This window comes from Paramisgurnus dabryanus, chromosome 2 (genome assembly GCF_030506205.2).
Source record: "Paramisgurnus dabryanus chromosome 2, PD_genome_1.1, whole genome shotgun sequence".
In the NCBI taxonomy this organism is placed as follows: Eukaryota; Metazoa; Chordata; class Actinopteri; order Cypriniformes; family Cobitidae; genus Paramisgurnus; species Paramisgurnus dabryanus.
Genome location: NC_133338.1, coordinates 48,568,811 through 48,591,637, shown reverse-complemented (window position 1 = coordinate 48,591,637; position 22,827 = coordinate 48,568,811). Strand labels below are relative to the sequence as shown.

The following is a 22,827-nucleotide window of genomic DNA, read 5'->3' as shown; positions in this document are numbered from 1 at the left end:
TTATACATCATCTGAAAACTGGACAAATAAGCTTTTCATTGATGTATGGTTTAAATCTGAGGGTGAAAAAAAAAAAAAAAAATATATATATATATATATATATATATATATATATATATATATATGTATACATATACATATATATATATATATATATATATATATATATATATATGTATATATATATGTATATATATATATATATATATATATAAAAAAATATGTATATATATTTTGCACCCTCAGATTTAATATATATATATATATATATATATATATATATATATATATATATATACATATATATATATATATATATATATATATATATATATACATATACATATACATATACATATACATATACATATATATATATATATATATATATATATATATATATATATAAATATGTATATATATATATAAATATGTATATATATATATATATATATATATATATATATATATATATTTTTTTTTTTTTGCACCTTCAGATTTAATATATATATATATAGAACAAAAATTGCCTTTAAAGTTGTCCAAATGAAGTCCTTAACAACACTATTACTAATGCTAAATAATTTTTTTATATTTATGGTAGAAAATTTACAAAATCTCTTTATAAAACATGATCTTCACTTAATATCCTAATGATTTTTGGCATAAAATAATCAATAATCTTGAGCAACAAAATATATTTTTGGCTATTGCTTCAAATATACACATGCAACTTTTTTTGTGGTCTAGGGTCACAAATGGTTTATGTAATGACCCAATGTATAATAAGAGTGGCTTATTGATTTTATAAATTGAAAGCAGCACCACTACGATAAAACACAACAAACTCCAATAAACAGTTAATATTTATCATAAACATTTTTGGGGGGGATTAAATGGTTCAAGACTGTAATCCCATCCTAAAACTTAAAAATAATGGTTCCTAAAAGGTTCTTTGTTGGGCTGTGTGGTTCCATAAAGAACATTTAAAGGCCACATAACGCACAATGTTTAATCTCCTGCTAATCTTGAGTACCTATAGAGTAGTACTGCATCCTTCATATCTCCAAAGAGTCTTAAGTTTTATCAGATTTATAAAAGACAGACCATCTATACTGCTACTTTCACGGAAAACCCGAGCTCCTTGAGCCGTACCGTGTGCAAAGCAAGTCATGAGCACGCAACACAAACAAAACATTATGGCACTATTTCTGGACAACTTATGATTTACTACATGTTCATGTCGTTTACAATATATGCACTTACGCAGCGATGGCCAACAAAACATAGACAACATTTGATACAGTTTTACTAACCACCTGTGACTCATGACCCGGTTGGGACCGCCCCATTTCAACAAAATCCAGCCTTAAACAAACACACTTGCACAACTCCGCTGCTACCTCGGATAAACAAACTATATCCAGTGTTTCCATAATACTGTGATCATTGGAAAGCTAAACAAGCTTACATTTCCCTCATAAACAAAAACACACCTCTTTAGTGACGTTGATTTGTGTCATCTATTGGTTCAGGGTTCCCACACCTTATTAAACTTCAAATTCAAGGACCTTTCAAGGACTTTCCAGGTCCAATACCCTCAAATTCAAGGACTAAATGTGGGGACACATTTCAAGTGAGAGCAAGGTTACATATTGTGTTACCTTTAAAGATAAATTGTTACAGTTCCTTTTCGAGGGAACTCGCGCTGCGTCACTGCGGTGACCCTTTGTGGGCGCCTCCAGGGGTAAGCGCGTCTGAATGTGTATATCAAATTCAACCAATGGTGAGGCTTAACGACAAAGACAAGGTGACGTGGAAGCCAGGAAGTATATTATCTGAAATACTGCCAAAGACGGCGTTACAGGGACGCAGGAAGTATGGCAAGGGAGATGCAGCGTGTCATTCCCTTCTCAGGAAACAACAGACGTTTTTATGTGTCAAACACAACTATGCAAAAAGCATTTTGGTATGAATCAACATTCGCATACAGAAGATATAAGCATTTAAAGTTAACAGTTTAGCACGTGTGCTTAAAAAGTCTAGAATTTTATGATATTATCCTACACTACACAGGGAATAATATGGATTTTTTCCAGAAAACTTCTTGCATAAAATTGATTCAAGCACTTTCAATGACCTGTATCTATGTATGTATATTTTCAAAAACTTACCAGGGCCTTGAATTTTCCCCACAGATTCACAAACTTTCAAGGATTTCAAGGACCCGTGGGAACCCTGTTGGTTGGCGTGTGCTATTCCGGTTAAAGTGCCCGTATAAAGACTTCGTACTTCCAGCACTCAAATTGCCCATAAAAGAAATAAAGCAAGATTGTTACAAATGAATCTCTCATGTTAAAAAAAACTTGTACGAACCCTTGCACAGGAAGTGTCCAACTGCTTTTTTGACACTTGCCTATGTTTAGCACGAGGTATACAACTCTTTAATAGTGTTAATAACTAAGAATGCATAAAATGGCTTTAGACCCCCCCTCCCTTAAATGTTCTTTGAGGAGCCAAAAATTGTTCTTCTGTTGCATTACTGGGAAGAACCCATTATAGCACCTTTATTTTAAAATGCATGTAGGTAATCTTTTGACACACATACGTAACCCAGGCAACGATGACGGTTAGCAGATATGCCCCTTATTGCTGATTGGCTACAAGTGTGTTTTGGTACTCGGCCCGACTCCCTTTTCCAAAGTATTTTTCAAAGTCATGCACCCCCGCCTTTAAGGGGGAATATTAGAGGTACCACAAAGATAAATATCTGTACCTAAAAGGTACATATTAGGACCATTTAAAAGGGAACCATCCCAGTAACAGCTTTTGTACCTTTTTCTGAAAGTGCAGAAGTACTGATCTTATCTCACAAAATCCCTCAATGTCCAAAAGTGAATCAAGCTCCCAATTTGGTTATTAAGAGCAGAACAGTCGATCAACAGCTCAGTGTCACTTTCACTACTACTAAAGCCACATATATATTTGACAACTTTCCATTGCATCCCATTATAAGGTTTTCTCTGTCAATGTTTGTTTGTGTACCTCAAAGAGGCTTTCACCTTCATTCACAGCCACTGAAACACACAGAGGAAAGACGACTCCTCAAGAAGCACGACACGTCCGCAGTGGCCTCCTCATGAAAGACACGGAAAGCACAGGCTTCTGTCCTTCTTCACATTTCTGCGTTCAGCTGGTGCATTAAGTCAATCCACTGAAGACAGGAATCTTAAAACAAAACCCACCGCTCTCATAATCAATGACAAAAACAGACACGATGGAACAAAGGCTCTTTACGTCCACATTTTCTTCTAAGCACACGGAAAAAGCCAGAAGAAAGTATTTTTCTTCATCTTTATCATTCTAGTGTTTGGCTGAGGCCTGATAGAGGGCCGAGGGAGAGGATAATGGGTTCTGAGACTGTCACATCACGACCCTTACAAGCTAAGACGCAATTTCAGACCCTCGTCTTATTTGTGTAGTCACACTGTGTTTATGTTCCTCAGCTTTCATGGAACAATACAGGATGAACAGACACACACTCAAAAACTCAAAAATATAGTCAAGGTCCTTAATGTTATAACGGATGTACTGCAAAAACTCTTGCAATGGCATGATTCACAACCTGAGATCTGATGCATGATAAAAAAATGTAACACACGTGCACCTGCCAAAATTTCTATCACACTTGAACTCACTTCACCTTTTATATTTTTTGCTTAAAGTCATCCTGTGGTGAAAATCTAGTTTTTGTTATATACTATAGTGTTTGTAAAATACTTTAAGACAAACCATGTCCAAATAAAGCAATAAGCCCCAAGACGCAGTGGGTTACCAGTGCATTTTATAACAGCTAAGGGGCGTTGTTAGGCACGACGCGAAGCAGGGCTTATTTCTTTTATAAAACGGTTATTTCATATGCATAGTAATTGTGCAATTGTAGAAAAATTTAAAATATGATTAACTCTTTCACCGCCAGCGTTTTTAAAAAAAGTTGCCAGCCAGCGCCAGCGTTTTTCATGATTTTCACCAAAGTTTAATGCCTTCCAGAAAATGTTCATCTTTAAATATATAAACATACAATATACCAAATGAAAGAACAGACCCTCTGCTTTCAAACAAAATAAACCGTTTCATCCTACCTTTAGTGGTTCTTTTTCAATCAGCTTTTGAATATGGGTAGGTTTTTGCAAAAACACCATATTTTGAGCAAAAAGCAGAGATAATTCCATTTTTATGACGGACTTTTCATAGAGATCCCATTCAGAGCGATCTTTAAAACAGACACGGAGATGCAGCCGCTTGCCATAGGGCAATACTTCCGTTTTTAAAAAGTTGCGGAAGGGCGCCACCTGGTGGATAATAGCGGTATTGCGGAAAGACGGAAAATCTCGTCATTGGCGGGGAAGCGTTTTCTCTTAATTGACGAGATATCTCATCAATGGCGGGGAAAGAGTTAAAGACTGTGGTGTTTATTTTTATAAATCAGTATGTAGCAACAGTGGCGCAGTTATTATGTAATGCGGTCTGAACCGTGGGGTTACCGGGGTATTTTATCACGGCTAGAACATGTTTAAACCAATCAGAATGAAAGACCAGAAGGGGCCGTAGTTCGACTTACAGATATTATGTATGGATGCCGCATAGACTCGAAACCAACACAGCGCTGTTGCTTCAGCTTTATTCTGGTGATGGTCATGCGTGCAGGGTAAATGCTCTAACCTCTTAACTCTTTACTGTACGTCACACCGCAGCAGACCTAAGCTTCCAAAGAAGCTCAGGCCGCCCGGTCAAGGACTCTTGTCAAAAAGTACGGGGAAGCTTGTTGACGCTTTGGCCGCTCTGAAGTCTGTCACCATGAAATGTTAACGAAAAAAAAACAATGCATTGACATTATAAACCTTTTATAAATGACAGCATTTTTATAATCTTTTTGGTCACATTTGGTCTGGAGAAAATAATAATTAGCTATTATTATTATTATTATTTTATTGCATCTGTGCAATTGGTTAAATCTGTGTTGGTGTGAAACATGAATCACGGATCAACTACGATAGCTACCTATTCTTCCTGCGATGTGACTATATGGATTCGTACATCGTGATATCGATGCAGACACATTTGAGTATCTATTAGTAAAATATTATAAATCATCAGCACGCACTTTAAATGCCTTGTTCTTTTGTAACTGGTCCCTATATGAAAATAGTGTCATATCATAAATTATAGGAAACAAAGCAACAACGATGATCAATTTCTCCTCTATTTTCACTGAACTAATGTTTTGGTAGGAACGAAAGTTAACATAGTACAATTCTCCGGAATCAGCCAGCGAAGAACGAATAGGCTTTATTCCAACTGGTTGCTGGCGTTTTGCTGCTGCTTGCCGCTGAACCGCGTCATAGCTTATTACCATAAAGTAAAGCTTCTTTCAACTTTTTGAATGACACTCAGGTCGCTCAAGATGCCCAAAACGTGACGCCGATGGATTTGACGCTCCTTGCAGCTAAGAGAAGCCAGCTTCCATTGTAAACGAATGACTTCCGGTAACTTTGGAAGCTCAAGTCTGCGGCGGTGTGTACGCACGGTTAGGCATCGTCAGTGTTTAGTGTGACCTCTCTTGGCACTAAACACATCTTGAGCGTTTTTGAGCAGAATAAAGTAAAAAGACTAATTTCTTTAAAATTAGAATTTAATTTCATTTAGGTTTTAGCGATCCTTCAGTTTCCTGCTTTTGCTCAAGTGGAAGGTGAGTTTACCCTAAATACTTGACACATTCGTTTACATTTTTATACAGTTTTTAATACTAAATAAACATTTCCTGGATGTATTCTATTAAAGAGACTGAGAAACAATTATATATGATCACTATAACATTGCAAAAACAACAATTTAATTCTTTCTCCGCCAGAGTTTTCTTGCCAATTAAAAGAAAACGCTTCCCTGCCAATTTTTCTGCTATTATCCACTAGATGGTGCTCTTATACAACTTATCAAACACTAATTTTTGTAAAAATCATAAAAAATGCTGGCGCTTTCTGCCAACGTTTTTCAAAAATGCTAGTGGGGAAAAGGTCTTTTTACCAGTAAGATATCATTCACACATCAATACCAAAATATCGCTAAACTCGGTGAGAAAGCGGAAGTTACCTCTAAACTGTTGCACGCCAAGCTCAGTGTTGTATTTATAAACAGGTGGGTTATGACTTCATATCCATGGTCTGTATTGTGTTGTTTTCACTTCTGTAGCAAATGCTGACAGTCGCGCAGTTGCTCGTGACCAAACATTATATTAGGTGACTTTAGACGGAACTGAACTGAACATCAGTAATGTTTAAACATTAGGCTTCGCAGAGAGTGTGTGAAAGACGTGGGCAATTCGGCAAATAGATGGTAAGCTGTTTTAAACAACTTTGGTGAAGAGATGGTGTGCTCGACTTTAAGCAGCGTGCGTTTGGAAACGTCTGTAAACAGTGCGGGGTAAACGCGTCATCTGCATCACAACGTTATGATTGGTCCGGTAATCCTTATTCTCCATTCACACATAGCGCTGGGAAACTTACATTTTGGGAAATGGGTCTGATTGTGTATCAGATCTCAGGCTGTGAGTCATACGATGGATGGGTTTATTTTTGTGCGTTTTGTACACAACTGTGTTTTTGATACAGTATTAAGTAGGTGTTTGACATCCTGCATCACACATTGAAAGGTTTTTTGAGGGAAATAAACACAATGTGACTCGTAAATGAAATATGAAGAGCTAAGATGCAAAACCCTCTAAGTGCATCTTACATGTAAATTGGTAAATTGGCAGCAATGATTTACCAGAAAGTTTCTGTTCACACATGATCTGTGTTAAAGGCAATTTACCAGTAAAGACTGTATGTGTGAAAGAGACTAATGGTATTAACCGAATGCTCTCGGCACGTTTCATACATTCATCAGAATACTTTAGCTTCAAATCACTTTATCCAAGCCTTAGGCTATTCAGAAAATACCGGTGTGTTGGTAGAATCTATTAAAAAATGCTAATTTATAAAAAAGATGCACTTAGGGGGTTTTGCATCTTAGCTCTTCATATTTCATTTACGAGTCACACTGTGTTTATTTCCCTCAAAAAACCTTTCAATGTGTGATGCAGGATGTCAAACACATACCTAATACTGTATCAAAAACACAGTTGTGTACTAAACGCACAAAAACAAACCCATCCATCGTATGACTCACAGCCTGAGATCTGATACACAATCAGACCCATTTCTCAAAACTCTGATGCCGAAAAAGATGGTCGTTCTCTTCCTTCGCACCGGGAGAGAGTAGCACAGTCTGAAGAAAATAAATACACACTTATTACACTCTACACGCTGCATATGTTCACCTCCATAATGTATTGCGGCGCGGTGCACGCCGAGGTGAAAAATGAGAACGCAGAATGGAGTGAACGCAGAGAGAGAAAGCACAGGAAATAATGAGATGAGAGAAAGGAACGATCAGGAGCTCAGAGCACCTTGGTTGCTACATGCTACAGTTACAGAATTTACTGCGGTACTCCTAGATGTGCATTAAAAATAACACCATCACAGGCTGTCTTTTATTGGGTTTAACTTCTGAAAACAATAAAGGAGAAAAAGCTCGCATGGTGCACTTGATTTTCGCTGCATTGCTGAATTTAAAGGCACAGCTCACATGACACATCACCAAGAGTGTTTTCTGACAAAATACGGCGGTAAGGGGGCAACGTTTGTATAACATCCTACCTACTAAGACATCATCAAGTCATTTTGGAAAAAATAAAAATGATGGACCGGTTAAAACATTCAATCGTCACTAAATAAATCGTATATTATAAAGCAAAAAGACATGACATCATCGTGCCTAAGAAACTGAACCCTGATCTGTTTCCTTAGACGGCACCTTTATACACAAAACACTGCCTGACAAAGCACCTAAGAAGCTGTGTAAGGTTTCAGTCACTAGAAAATAACATTAAACAAGCCACCAGTTCCACGTGCAACCAGTAGGTGTCTCTCTTTCACTGTGCATGACCCCATTCCGCTCTCCCACCCACCAAACGCCTCCTCCCTTCCTGAAAATCCCCATCTCCACATAATATATACACCATCATTTGAAAATGGCAGCTTTTTGAAAATTCACCTTGATTATCAGACATTAAAAGTGACTTGAGCAGCGCTGAGTGTCTGGTTGGGGAGATGGCTGCAGACAGCCGAACAATGCGACGGGCGCGGCATTAACGCCTCGCTGGGCCGTGCAGCCTCGGAAGGGAGAGGCAGCTCTTTGTTCTCCCCCTCATCCAATTATTTTTAACGTGCGCCTCTTTCACAACAACGAGAGGGAATTTAATTTTAATGCACTCTGTAAAAAGACCCACGAAATACAAAAAAGAAAGAATACGAATGAGGTTAGGAATTAATCAGGGTGCGTGCGGACCGAGGGTGCGAGGTGAGGGCATTGCTTTTCCAAACTGGACGCGAACATTGTATTCGGTTTTCTCTTCAAAATTGGAAGTGTGGTGCACAGTAGCATTCATAACACGCGGCAAAGGCAAAAACATGCATGTTGCATTCATGGCCAAAGAAGAAGGAAGAAAACATAAGCAGATAAAATAGGTTTGAAGATAAAAAAGGCAGGAAGGTATGCGCCCCAAATATTTTTCTAATTGGACGAGCACTTTATCTTGCTGTCAGAGAGGTTATAAAAATGCGCGATTTCCCAGAAGGAGAGCTGCGGCTCTATAGCCGACCCTTTATTACAGCACGCCAGTGTCTGATATATGCTCCTGAGTTAACCTTTCATCTAAGCCCAACACACACATACACAGTCGGCAGTGCATGTTTTATGCAGAAACGCACCAGAATAGAGGATCCTATGTTGTGAGGGACAAACACTGCATTGTGATTATATCCTGAGCTCGCAATATGAGACTGCAGCAAAATAAAAGGCAGAAACACTTAGTAAATCATATGCCGCATTAATATACCGCAGCTGTAAGGATGCAATCACGTACACACACACACAACCTCAGAAAGAGCGATTCAACCTGACAGAAAAAGCAAATTAGAATCCGGCGTGTTCAGCGCAGGGCTGCTGCCATCTTAGCTGCGGTACGGCCAATTTTCTCAGCAGTATGAAATGATTGTTTTTTTCTTATCAGCGCCTAGGCGGTGAGAATTTAAAATGAAAAGCCCTTAGTTTTTGTCCCCGGGAACACAAAATAGACAAACACCCGAAGAGGCGCACGCGCGCGCGCCCCGGCGCAGACTAAATTAGATCTTCAGTTCTGGGGTGGACGACTAACTGCTTGTGTGTAAGCCTCGCTCTGTGGCACAGCAAAAGCAATTCTCGGGAGATGGTAAAATTAAAGGGCAGAATCCAGGCTGTTTATGGTTGGCACTCTGCTCGCTTCTCAATCAAGTTTTATTAAGCAATCATTCGGCTCCTAACACTCCTCCGCCACAAGAAGGAGCGAATGGGAGGGGGGAGGAGGCATGAAAACTCCAGGATGGTGTCCAGGTACCCCCCACACTTTTCCAGCTGCCCACAGACACTGGACTGCACACGGATGATTTCTCCCATCTGGAGACAAAGTCGCTGTTAACCTCCATGAGGGCTCAAGTGGCCGGCCGTCCAATAGCTACCCCAAGGGGTTACAAACAGGGTCCAAAATGACGTTTTGGCCACACCTGCCCATGGATGGTGAACTAATAAAATTGCCATGAACATGAAAAATATATGGATTGTTAAAGGGACACTCCACTTTTCCAGCTCCCCTAGAGTTAAAAATTTGATTTTTACAGTTTTGGAATCCATTCAGCCGATCTCTGGGTCTGGCGCTACCACTTTTAGCATAGCTTAGCATAATCCATTGAATCTGATTAGACCATTAGCATCGCGCTAAAAATAACCAAAGAGTTTGGATATTTTTCCTATTTAAAACTTGACTCTTCTGTAGTTACATCGTGTACTAAGACTGACAGAAAATAAAAAATTGCGATATTCTTGGCAGATATGGACTATAATCTCATTATAGGGTAATAATCAAGGACTTTGCTGCTGTAACATGGCTGCAGCAGGCGTAGTGATATTACGCACCGCCTGAAAATAGTCCCCTGCCATTGAAAGTTAACAAAGGGACTATTTTCGGCTGCTGCTTAATATCATTGCGCCTCCTGCAGCCATGGTACGGCAACATATAGATGGTTAATCAGTCTGCATCTTCTCAGTAAAAATTTAATGGCCCTATCATGATTTTGTTTCTCATATTTTAATTTGGTGGAGCAACAGAAGGATTGATCATTTATTCACCCTCATGTCTTTCAAAACCAGTATGACTTTTGCAGTGTATAGCACAAAATAAGTTTACGGCAGACCACTGCAACAAAAGTGGTGACTTTTAAAACACGATAACAAGTGAACAATAAGTTACATTTCAGTAGATTATTACATAAATCTGAAAAAATGAAGTCATATAGAAGTCAAATGGTATTTTATAGGGCTGTTTTAAAAGCTATCTTCGGGTGGCAAAGTGGGTAGCACTGTTGCCTCACAGCAAGAAGGTCCCCGGTTCAAGCCCCGGATAGGTCAGGTGGCCTTTCTGTGTGGAGTGCATGTACTCCCTGCGTCAGTGTGGATTTACTCCGGGTACTTTCTCCCACAGGCCAATTAAAGGAATAGTCTACTCATTTTCAATATTAAAATATGTTATTACCTTAACTAAGAAGAGTTGATACATCCCTCTATCATCTGTGTGCGTGCACGTTAGCGCTGGAGCACGCTGCGACACTTCGATAGCATTTAGCTTAGCCCCATTCATTCAATGGTATCAAACAGAGATAAAGTTAGAAGTGACCAAACACATCAACGTTTTTCCTATTTAAGACGAGTAGTTATACGAGCAAGTTTGGTGGTACAAAATAAAACGAAGCGCTTTTCTAAGCGGATTTAAAAGAGGAACTATATTTTATGGCGTAATAGCACTTTTGGGAGTACAACTCTGTGAACATTCACAAAAACTTTCCTCTGTAGAATTTTGGTGCTGCTGTTATCCCATTCAATGAAAGTAAATGGTGACCAATGGTGCGGTCAATCACTCCATTTTGCATTTTGGCCAAGTTCTGCTTTTGTGCTCTTTCTTTGTCACGAACATCACAGTTCTGATCTCTATGGACTTCAATTATGACCTGCATTATCACGTGGCATGGATGGGTGACATTGCGAGGCACGGGTCGGGTGTGAGATCATAAAGAAAGTTACCTGCTGACTGACTGAACCATGCTGAAATTTGATCCTGGACAGCTCCTCCTCCAGCTGCCGGACCCGCTCATCACCCTGTGGACACAGGTGGGTAAAGATCATTACATTCACATCACATATGTTGGTCATCAAACTGCGAAATATTTTAAGAGGAAGAGAATAGCCAGAGCAAAGATGGTAGCTCAGAACAAACAGAGGAGTGAGAAAATGGCTGCAGTGTTCTATCATAATGAGAAGCGGAGGTGTGTGTGTGTTTGTGTCGAGCTCCCCTGCTCTCCTCTCCTCTCATCACATCTGCTGTCAGTAATCTGTTCCTGAGCCAGCAGTGCTGGGATTAAGTGCAGGCTGCAGATAGAGGAAGTATGCGTCATTGAAACACACAAGACTGACACACACACTGTGCCACCGGTGAGTAATAATACAGCCACAATAGCGGCTTCATTTCGATGTGAAAATCATGGCTTTTCAGAAGGTGGACGTTTGTGAAGCATGTTAGCTTGGGCTTGTGCTGAAAGATTATTTTAACGTTAGATATGTGGGTTTTGAAAAGACTGAAGCCGTTGCGATTTTAAAGAAAGAGTAATTTGCTTTCATCCTCACTAGTGATGTAGTACTCGGACTCAAGACCGATTTCTGCTTTCTCGGACTCGTCTCGGACTTGTTCCTTCAAAGACTCGGTCTCGGACCACAGTGAGAGGAGAAGGACTCGTAATTTCAGACTGAGACCAACACATTTTTTTATGTTCATATAAAAACCACACAACACGTAACAATAATAATAAAATGCAATGTTGACGGGCATTATTTGAAAATGACATCCCATGGTGCAATGCAAAGATACTGCCATCAGAGCCATTTATTTATCTCTAGAAAAATAGGCAGAAGATGATGCATGTGGTAGGTATTTTTTAATGATGGTAAAAGCATATTCTATATTAAGATGTTAAGACTGCTCCTCTAAACAATTCCCAATCTAGCTTAGTCTGTAGGCCTAACTGTTGATTATTAACTGGGGTGATATTAAATCATGAATATGAAAACTGACATGTTTTTATGGTCTTGGTCTAGGTCTCGCCTCCTAAAGGACTCGGTCTCGACTCAGACTTGCTTCCTCAAAGACTCGGACTTGACTGTATTTGAAAACCAATAGACTCCGTCTTGACCCTTCAAAGACTCGGTCTTGACTCGGACTCGACATGGGCGGTCTTGTCCCCATCACTTATCCTCAAAACACAAAGGAAGAGGTCCAAGCAACTACACCATACAGTGTCTCTTAAAGTTAAAACACATAAGCAATTAGTATGAATTGTTCGCTATATTCCATAAGGTCCATGGTTATGTAAGGAACAGACCCGAAATGTAATTTTAAGCAAATAACAACTAAAATTTCAGTCTTTCAGCCTTACACATAGTATGGGCAAAGAGGCTGTGTGTGGAGCTGAGGTGCCTGGTTGCTAAAACCTAGCTCAACGATAGTGACAGCCGGGGCAATTCACCTGTCACTCAAGTGACCATTCCCTTAATTATGCAGAGACTTAAAGGGATAGTTCACCCAAAAATGAAAATAATGTCATTAATGACTCACCCTCATGTCGTTCCAAACTCGTAAGACCTCCATTCATCTTCGTTTTATATTTAGTGATGACCCTTCATTTAAAATCTAGGTACGGTAAACTGTCCATGTCCAGAAAGGTAATAAAAACATCATCAAAGTAGTCCATGTGACATCAGTGGGTCAATTAGAACATGTTGAAGCATCGAAAATACATTTTGATCCAAAAATAACAAAAATTACGACTTTATTCAGCATTGTCTTCTCTTCCAGTTCTGTTGTGAAGCACATGCACAAGACTAAAGTCACGTGACTGAATGTTTAAAACAGAATGGACAGCAAAATACATCACCAACATCCAACAGAAACCGGTATGTGTTATTTGCCAAAAAGTATTGACATTTGTAAAGACCAAAAACTGCTCACCGGTTTGATGGCAGAATCCATTGAAGGTGGTCGCACACTAGACGCGCAGCTCAGCGCCGCATTGTGTCTAGGACAACTCAGAGGTATCGTAAACCGGAGGTGCACATTAAATAGTGCGAGCTTAGTCAGATAGCGTCTACTTCAAAATGCTAAATATACGTTAGCAGCCAATGTTAATCATTAAAGATTTGGGACAAATATGATGTTATTTAATCTCCAACTATATGAGTGGCGCTTTGTGGCGCGACATGGATTTAAGCATCTTCCTGAGTCAAAGCTGGGCGCCGCGGACAGGCGCCACCTGTCGGCGCCGGTGTGCGTATACTCATAGAAAACAATGTGTTTGATTTTTTAAGAACGCCGCTCAGTGTGCGACCCCCTTAAAGCAACACTAAAGAGTTTTTGCTCTTTGCTCCCCCTACAGGTTAGAAGCGTAATTGTCCATTACCACTGTCGTTAATACTATTGCATAGCAGTAGGTCTGCCGTAAAGCAAGTTTTTGTAGTTTTTACTCAAACTACAGGACCGCCACCCGATGGTTGTAAACTTCTTTAGTGCGGTTTTGGCCAATAGAGGGCTGCAAAGCAAATGTGAAAGTGCCGTTCACCCTGTTTCGAGTGGATAAACGACTGAAACTTTTTTGGAAAGGTTATTTTAAGGTAATAAAAACTCTTTGGTGTTGCTTTCACATCAGCCGCGGTAGAGGGACCAAGCACGAGTGATTTCAATATGAAGTCAATGTGAAGACACGTTGACGCGCATCTGGAGGTCTCGCGGCGTGAATGAGGCATTTAGCGCGGCGGCGCGATTCTGCCTCATTCGCGCGAATGGTGCGAATTGAGTGTTTGGACGGTGCGCGCAAATGATGCAATTTTTGCATTTTGTGCGTTTGACGCGAATTAGCGTCTGATGCCCGAGTTGAAAAATTTGCCAGATTTTCGCGCCGCGTTAACCAATCAGGAGCCTGCTTGCTGCTGTGGTGGCAGCCCCGCCCGGAGTCACTCATTCAACATGAATGGAACGCTTGATATTGTCCGTGAGCAGTCACCCAGAGCTATACGACACAAGTTCTTATTTTTATAAAGACAGGAATGTCAGTGAGGACATTTGGCAACCTGGTAAGTTGTAAATAAAGTTTTCACTTTTGAGTCACGTGACGTTTATCGACCCGCGGCATTCCCAACTATTTTCCCCCTATAGTAAGGTGACCAAATACAAACCGGTAACTCTCTCGATGAATGAGCGATCAACATCACCTATCTTGCAAACAGACAACCACATAGCACATGCCCTTCCCACAAGAATTGGATTTTGCCTCTGACGTGCGTCAAATGCTTGCTTTTTCCACGCGTCTACTTCGCTAGACACGCAAATGCATTCAAAATGTTTAAGCGGCAAACTAGACACGGTAGTCGCGATTTTGACACCTCACTCAATTACAAAAAAACATGTCAGACGCACATAGAGGGCTTTGCATCTGAGGTCTTTATATACTGTACTGGTCACTTCATTATACTGATCCACCAAATTTGTGCTTTTATAGTGAGAACTTTGACTCCAAAACTCAATCCATGTGATTTTTCAAGACAGCTCAGAGTCCACCTACAGGGCGGCGATAGACAAGAGACAAAGCTTCTTTCCAAGGATGCACGCAGACACGCTCATTCAATCTGACCCTTGGTGGAGGTGACCTTCTTGCAATCAGTCCTGTGGAGCATTTATTTCCCAGCTATAATCAGACTCACTCACTAAGACCTGACCTTTCCTCAGCGGCCCCACAGCCATGGCAATGTATAACTCCAAAATAAAACCCAACCCCCAGGAGAGAGACATCTGCTAGGGCTCAGATCTGTGGCCATGCAGGTTAATGAAAAAGCACGCAAGCACATACACAAACAAACTAGATTTCGGACCAGATGAAATGCATCTTCTATGTAAGATGCACACAACATCAAAGCATTTCTTTTGACTTGGGGTAAATGCACTGATAATCAGTATGCTAAACAAACAGGTTTTACAAACAGAAATTTCTTAGGTGGGCTGAATAAAAAAAGGAACCACTTATTCAACTTACTCTAAAAGTAAACTTGTGGTACACATACCAATGCAATAGAAATACTGTCTTATACACAATAACATCCATACTGTCTATTAAGATGAAGTTAAGATCACATTCATTTTTCCTCCAAGCATATTTTGCAATGAGAAAACCTTTCACAACATGAGCTCAGATGTTTAAAGGTGATGAAAAAGTGACCACTGAGTAAAATGAATGACTTGCAGATGTGAATTTCCTACAAAATACCTACAAAAATATACTAAATGTCTCAGTCAATAGTTTTATATAGTACACTCATCTCATTGCTGATGTGTAATGTGAAGAGAGTAGTTCATTCGATTAAATATGTTAAGTTCTGTGCCATTGTCAATTTCCAATCGCTTTTATGTTTGAACCAAATGTAGGAATGTTTTGATTCAATTCGGAGCTGGTTGGCTCGAACACTAAAACTCTTTTTGAAGTGGGAAAATGAATCACCAAGGCCGTTGGTGTGGGTGGTTACTGATGGGTTTAATTGGCATTTTCTATGAATACAACTGAACAATGATCCCTCAGCAGACATTTGCTGCTTAATAACCTGAAGAGCTTCATTCTCCACCTGCACCTTCTGTAGACGCTCTCTACCCTCTGAGAGCTAAAAAGAGCAGACAAATACCAAAAGAAATGAATATGTCAATACATTTATGTTAAAAAGTCTTCAAAGGGTTCATTTTATTCGACATAGAGCGAAAACTCACTGGTGGCTGCCATTATTGAGATCACATGACTGATTATCTTGTTAACTAATACTGCGTGCACATCGCCAGCAACTGTATCGCCAGTAAGTCGTCAGTCAGTCAGTCTTATGCCGATTATACTTAATAAACTGATAACGTTAGCGTAATTCTTGCTTTTGCTTTAAATAGGCTACACACTAATGACTGCTGGCTGCTAACAAAATAAATGTGCCTGTCTTATCAAAATTGTGTCAACATTTATTTTGTTCATATCTTTAATATTGATTGAATAAGGTCATGTTAAAAAGATTACATATGATTTTGAGATTTTAGTATGGTTTTTACAGACTGGGTCACATACGAAATGTGTTTTTTGTCATAATTGTGCTGCTTTTTCTCACATTTTCCATTTGTATCCATTTATAATTGAACTATGGTTAGATGAGGGATGAATAGTGTAGATACCTGTCTATTATAGACAGATATATAAACAATATCCACTTCAAGATTATAGTCAAAATAGTATTGAAATATTTGTCTGCAAACTTAATTTTTGACAACTGTTACAACTAGGGATGCACCAAATCCAGATTTTTTGGGTTCGGCCGAATACCGAATCCACTGTTTCAAATTCGGCCGAATCCGAATCCTACTCGCATCCTTATTCTATTAACACAGTAAAACACATTAATGAAGTAAACAACGTTCACAGCAGTGCATTTTTCATTTTGTTTGATTTTAACTGTAAAAAAGGATAGGCAGCATTATGCCATGATGCCAAGTAGGAAAAACTATTTTGACAACTACCATAAGCCTATGCATAATGAAAGGGATGCGGTGTGATGCACTAGTTTTTCCAGGTGCGTCCACGAAATGTGAACCGCCCCTATAAGGCTCACCGAAAAAAATGCTTATCTCCACGTCAGCACCCGATGTGTGTAATCAACGGCCGCGTGACGTTGACCAGCGTAATGCAAGCCTAGGGTTCGGTGGAAAAAAAATCTACGATTCGGCCGAAACCGAACCCCGTCAAAAAGCCCAGTATTCGGCCGAATCCTGGATTCGGTGCATCCCTAGTTACAACTAGCCCACTGCCTGTTACAATTAACCCCCCTATGGGGTAAGTTGTGACATTTGCAATTCTGTCACATTTGGGTAATTATCCAAGAATGGTAAGTACTAGAAACAAACTTCAAATGGTCATTTGGAGCAGAGATGTGTGTGTTGCTTGAGTAAAAATATAATTCATCAAACTCAAATATTTTTAATGATTAAGCCAAAACCAAAAAGCATTAGGTTGTGCCCGGCTCTCCCCTATAGCTTAAGGCAGATTTCCTGTTGGCTTTTTGAAAGACTATATGTACTAGACGGTGCTGTCACTGTCTGTGAGAAATCTGACAAATCTCCAAATCCCATGTTAATTAACATTAATGATGCATGCAAGAATCAATGATGTGGGAAAAATGACAACATTTACTGTAAGCATGTCATATGATATCTGTTTTCTGCCTGTATACATAGGCGTCTGGTGTGACTGCAGTATTAGGCCGCTCATCTTAGACTTCTGAACGGTCCTGCCAGTAGTACATAATTTTGCATTGTAAGAAATGACAAATACGGGAATAAGTCAATTTGTTGCATGATCCACACCAGCTGGTGTCAGTATAGCAGCCAGGACCACAGAAAAACAGAAAAAAAACATAGAAGAATTGCTTAGTGCAATCAGTCTGTCTGCAGTCTTTTTGCATTTAAAATCACAACCCCACAAATAATTAATCTGATATCATGAAGGAACATTTGATAAAACAGAATTAAAATGAACATAACATTTAAATAAAAGTGTCCTGCATCATTACATTTACACAATTGCCAGGTCCTTTTTAAACTCATGACCTTTGTGCACCTATAACGAAATGCTCTTCAATTCATCTACAGGAACACAGAGCATCAGAGTAAACTGCTACTGCAGCATAAAAAGGCAATGAATCTAACTATGATAGTGTAAGTAAAAGAGGCACCGTGAGATTGTTCTCTGAGCCATTGGTGTAACACCCCCCCCCCCCCCCAATACGTCTGCCGTGATGCCTAGCGACAGGTGACACAGGCACTGGTGACGGACAGCACTGGCCAGGGCTCTGATTGGTCAATGGTCCTATCCAGAAGGGGAGGGCTTGGAGTCCCACTGCAGCAAACATTAACTCGCAGCCGCTACCTGCCTGCTAATATACAGTTTGTTGTCATTCTGAGAACACGTTTGATGTAATTCATTAAAATTATTCATGCATTGCACTTTAAAGCAAAGAAGAAAATCACATAAGGGACTATTTTATTTGCTGCAAGGTTATCAAAACTATACTGAGACTTTTTCTTAAGTTTCCTTAAAGACCTTCATTCACTTTATTAACAAGAAACCCAGTAACCTTACATGCCTCCACTCTGGTTTTAAAATGAACTTGACAATATCAAATTTGTCTTGATTTGTCAAGAAACCAGCCTCCATCAAAAAACAGATATTTACAAGAACTCGGTATTTATATGTAAAATATATGAACATTTGAAATCAAATTCTTCCAAAATGAAATGATCTTGCCTATTTTATTACATACTTTACATATAAACAATTGTTTATATTCATGTGTTTACCCTCATGTGTTTTACTTTAAGTTACAAGGGAAATGTCAGGAACATACTTAAGTGAGATATACATTAAGTCTCCTAAACCAGGGGTTTTCAAACTGTAGGTCAGGACCCACTACGGTCACACAGTGGAATAAGGTGGTTCGCAAAAATACGCTTGGCTACAATGATTTTGATGAGATATACCATTTAGATACTGCAATTAAACTTACATTTCATTTATAAAATGACAAAATCTATAATAATATAGAATATGTTGGTGGGTCCCAGTATAGATTAAACCTATCTTAGTGGGTCACATAGCCTGTGTCCTAAGCTATAAATAAGCAACCTCCGAGCAATAAAACTGTTTAGTGTAAATATTTGTGTAACTAACTGTTGTTCCAAAAAAAGTAATGATTGACTACAGCACTGTTTTCAAGCATCTATTTGCATTTCCCCACCAATGACACAGTGAATCAAGGCATCTTTCCTGGGATCAGTTCCCCCAGCATGTGCCAAAATTATGCTTGTATACACCTAGGTCAAAGTAAATGCTCAAGACAGCTCATTACATGTGACCCAACTGCAATCTACTTAAACATCTGACATCCAGCAAAAGTTAGCAGGATCACCTGAACAAACATCAAAACATTTACAGCAGTTTAAGGGTGTGTTCGTACTTAATATTTTGGTTCAATAAAAACGAACTCTGGTGCGATTGCTTGGTTGGTGCTGGTGCGCACTAAACAAGCGAACCAAGACCGCTAAAAAGGGTGGGTCTCGGTCCGCTTCCAAACGAACTCTGACACGGTTCGACTGATATGTTAAAGCACTTGGACCAGAGACAGCACAACGAACCAAAAACAGGATGTGATATCACAAGATGCGACCCTACAGTGGAATGAGCGGTGTCTGCAAAAACTAAATGAGCAGAAGGCAAACATGGAGCAATAGAGGTGTAAAAAAGAGCTTTGTTAACATCTGCTCTATCGAGCATCTAAAAACATATATATATATATATATAACAGGTATTTGTTCTGATGTATTTAATCTAATTCAGGCAAAAAAACGACCGTTTGGCACAAGATTGTCGCTGTTTTTTTCTCGCTCTTCTCTACTCCTGGCATATTTATTTTCCGCTCTCTGCTTTGAGCTGCTAGGTTCACCTTTGCGCTTGCGGTCTAGCCAATAGTATAACAGTATAAGACCTAAATGGCGGGTATTTAGTAAGGCCCATTCTGATAGGTTTCATTTGGACAACCTAATGCTGGGTACACACCAAAAGATAATCGGGCTGATCTTCGTCCGATTCCCCCCCCTCCGACAATCTTAGCTATGTCCCAATTATTTTGATGGTTCAACAGATTATCTTATCAGATTTTACCTTGGTGTGAGGTGTGTTAGTGTGTCCGAACCTGATTGGAAGAACATCGGAGCCCCCCTCCCCACGAATCGTAAATATTAAACATGTTTAATATTTAGGATCAGAAATCCTGATGTGTGTGGGGTACCCCGAGGACAAACGTGTGCATGCTCTTGAGATTATCACGTAAAAAAAACAATATCAAATCAGAAAGCGAGATGATGGAAGACTGAAGCAGTCATGGTGCAGCACACAGTGAAGTTGGTGCAAAGTGAACTTCTACAGACCATGTTCCCACTGTCTCCATTACTTCACACAAACCCTTTTCTTTTTTTCCTTGAATTTTTTGTGAAAATCATTCAAAACACTATCACTGAAATTTCTTTCTGCATATCGTCCACCATGCTTATTCTGAAGTCTCGCAAGATTTTGCGCGATTTCCTGTGTTCACAGTCGAGACTCTGGTTGAAAATCTATCTGTGTGTGGTGTGCTGTCTTTGACACATTATGGTACACCACGTAAAAAATCTTTTGGTGTGTACCCAGCATAAGGAAGCGACACACAAATGATAGACATGTAAAATAAATTTTAGTTGTCGCAACTCCGTGATATTGCTTATACTGTTATAACGATAACAGTACATTTTCGGTATATTGAGTGTCCCTATTGTGTTCCTTCTCATAAATTGCATCATCAAAGCCAATCAATCGGGTGATGACCTTAACCTTAACCATTAAGGTTTGTTATCTTTAGGTTCATGGATAAAATGTCAGTATGAATGCTAAGTGAACCAGGACTTTATAAATTGCTGTCTTTTTTGATCTGGACCAACGAAAACAAAAGTACTGACTCCAAACTACAAGTATGAAAATGGCTCTCTCTCAAAAGAAAAAATGCAACATCTGAGATATCTTTAACTTTAGAAAGCAATGAAGAGACCTATTTGAACTAAAACAGACCCCTTAGTAACATGGCATATTTTTCCTTTCGACCTTCAGAAGAGATCTCAGCAATGCCATGCTATGATTTGTCATGATACCAAAGTTTGCAATCAAAACACAATTACATTTATATTCAGTCATTTAGTAGACGCTTTTATCCAAAGCAAATTACAAATGAAAGCATTTTAAGATCAAATGAGATTAACCAGATTAACTTTACAGCTATACTCTTATAACTAACCTTTTCAATTGTTTAAAGTTGTAAACAACCATAACTGAGAATCACCAGATGTCCTGAATTATAAAAAAGAAGCCACTGAGCAATAAAAAGTATTATTGATCATCAGTGTTTCAAACAGCGGTCACAGTAGCATCTGTATCTTACAAGGTAATTATTATAATATATTATACAGTACGCTGCACCATAACAGGGCAAAATAGTTGATTTATTTTCAAAGCCCTTTCAAAATCTTCAAAAAAAAACTGTGCTCGTAAACTTGTGTGTGTGTGCGTAACAATACAAGCCAATTCATCATAATAACAGCCATTATTCCTCTTATCCATAATGGTGTTTCTTAGAACAAGAGAAAGAAAATACATAAAAAACAGGAAATGCATGGATGATTCAAGATCAAAGCTTTGAACAAAGGCTTGGAGATTGAAAGAGAGAGAAAGAAAGAGCGGGGAGATGGAGAGAGAGAGACAGGGCCCATGCAGCCTGGGCCTGGTTGTGAAGCTTTTACCTGAGCCTGTAGCTTCTGGTCTTGCTGCTTGGCATCTTGTAGCTCCTTGTGTAGCTGTTGGTTGCGGTTGCGTTCACGTTGGAGCTCTTGCTGGCTTTCCTGTAGCTCTCTCTGCAAACCCCACAGTCTCTGCTCCTGGACGTCCAGCTATCCAACCACAATAGAGGGCAGGGCGCAGAGGAAGAGAAAATCAATCCACTACAAAGAGTCTCTTTCTCCGCTCGCCTGGACTGAAGCTTCAGCCCTTAGTAACCAGCCTTCGTCTGGCCCTTATCACATCCACACCGAGCAAAGAAACTCTAGCACCATTCACATCCACCCTGACACTCCAGACAGGCTAGAACAGCCCTGCGCTGAATGCAGAAACAAAAATCAATGCTTCTTAACCAAATGCGAAATCGCAGCTCATTGTTCGACTGAAAACGTAAAGCGGCGCTCAGAGAACGATCTATACTTCCGCTGATGGATCTTCGTGATAATGTTTTTTTCCTCATTATTCTCACCCAGCAGTCTGTGATACTAATTGCATGACAATAATCTATTGGTTACTTTTCAAATCGGTAAAGCGAGGCCCACCACCACTTATCGAAAATAAATAATTATTGTTATAATTAGCATAATATCGTCACCTGCTAGAGAGATCGGAGAGAGGAAGGGTGAGCAATGGTTTGGCAGACCCATGGTTCCGGTCCAGTCTGACATGATCAAGCGTCCTCTTCTGCATTTCAAATTGTCGCACGATGACAGCTATGTATCCAAAATGGAGGCCCGGGACTCTTCGCAGACGATCAATTAATCAGCCGCACTCATTAAAGGCCTGAGAGTAATCCACAAATTCGCCTAAGTCACCTAAATCAAGCAGTCGCCCCACGCCTTACGCCATTGATTGTGGTCTGGTGACAAACACGTCAAATCGCCTTGTCTTTCCATTCATCTGTTGGTATAGCAAGTGCTCAAATTCCTTGCAGATTCTGGACTAAAAAGAAGAGGTATGGGAGAATCGCTCCCCTTTAATCCTAAAAACCCAGCTCATCCTTTTGCTCTGCTTTTCGGTGTGTGATTCAAGCCGATAACCCTGCTCTTTCTTTTCCTTACAATTGCTCTCTCTCTCCATTCTCCCCTCCTAAACTGATCAA

The 22,827-nt window shown here is 39.6% G+C and overlaps 1 protein-coding gene across 1 annotated transcript in view; it reads right to left on the bottom strand.

Moving 5' to 3' along the window:
* pmfbp1 (polyamine modulated factor 1 binding protein 1) overlaps positions 1–22,827 on the bottom strand; it is a 222,662-nt gene that overhangs the window by 85,377 nt on the left and 114,458 nt on the right. Inside the window, exons 5-6 of the mRNA XM_073813011.1 lie at positions 21,692–21,838; positions 11,272–11,346 (exon numbers count right to left, since the gene is read on the bottom strand). Of these exons, the coding sequence (XP_073669112.1) occupies positions 11,272–11,346; positions 21,692–21,838 (222 nt within the window). The remainder of the gene's footprint in view (positions 1–11,271; positions 11,347–21,691; positions 21,839–22,827) is intronic.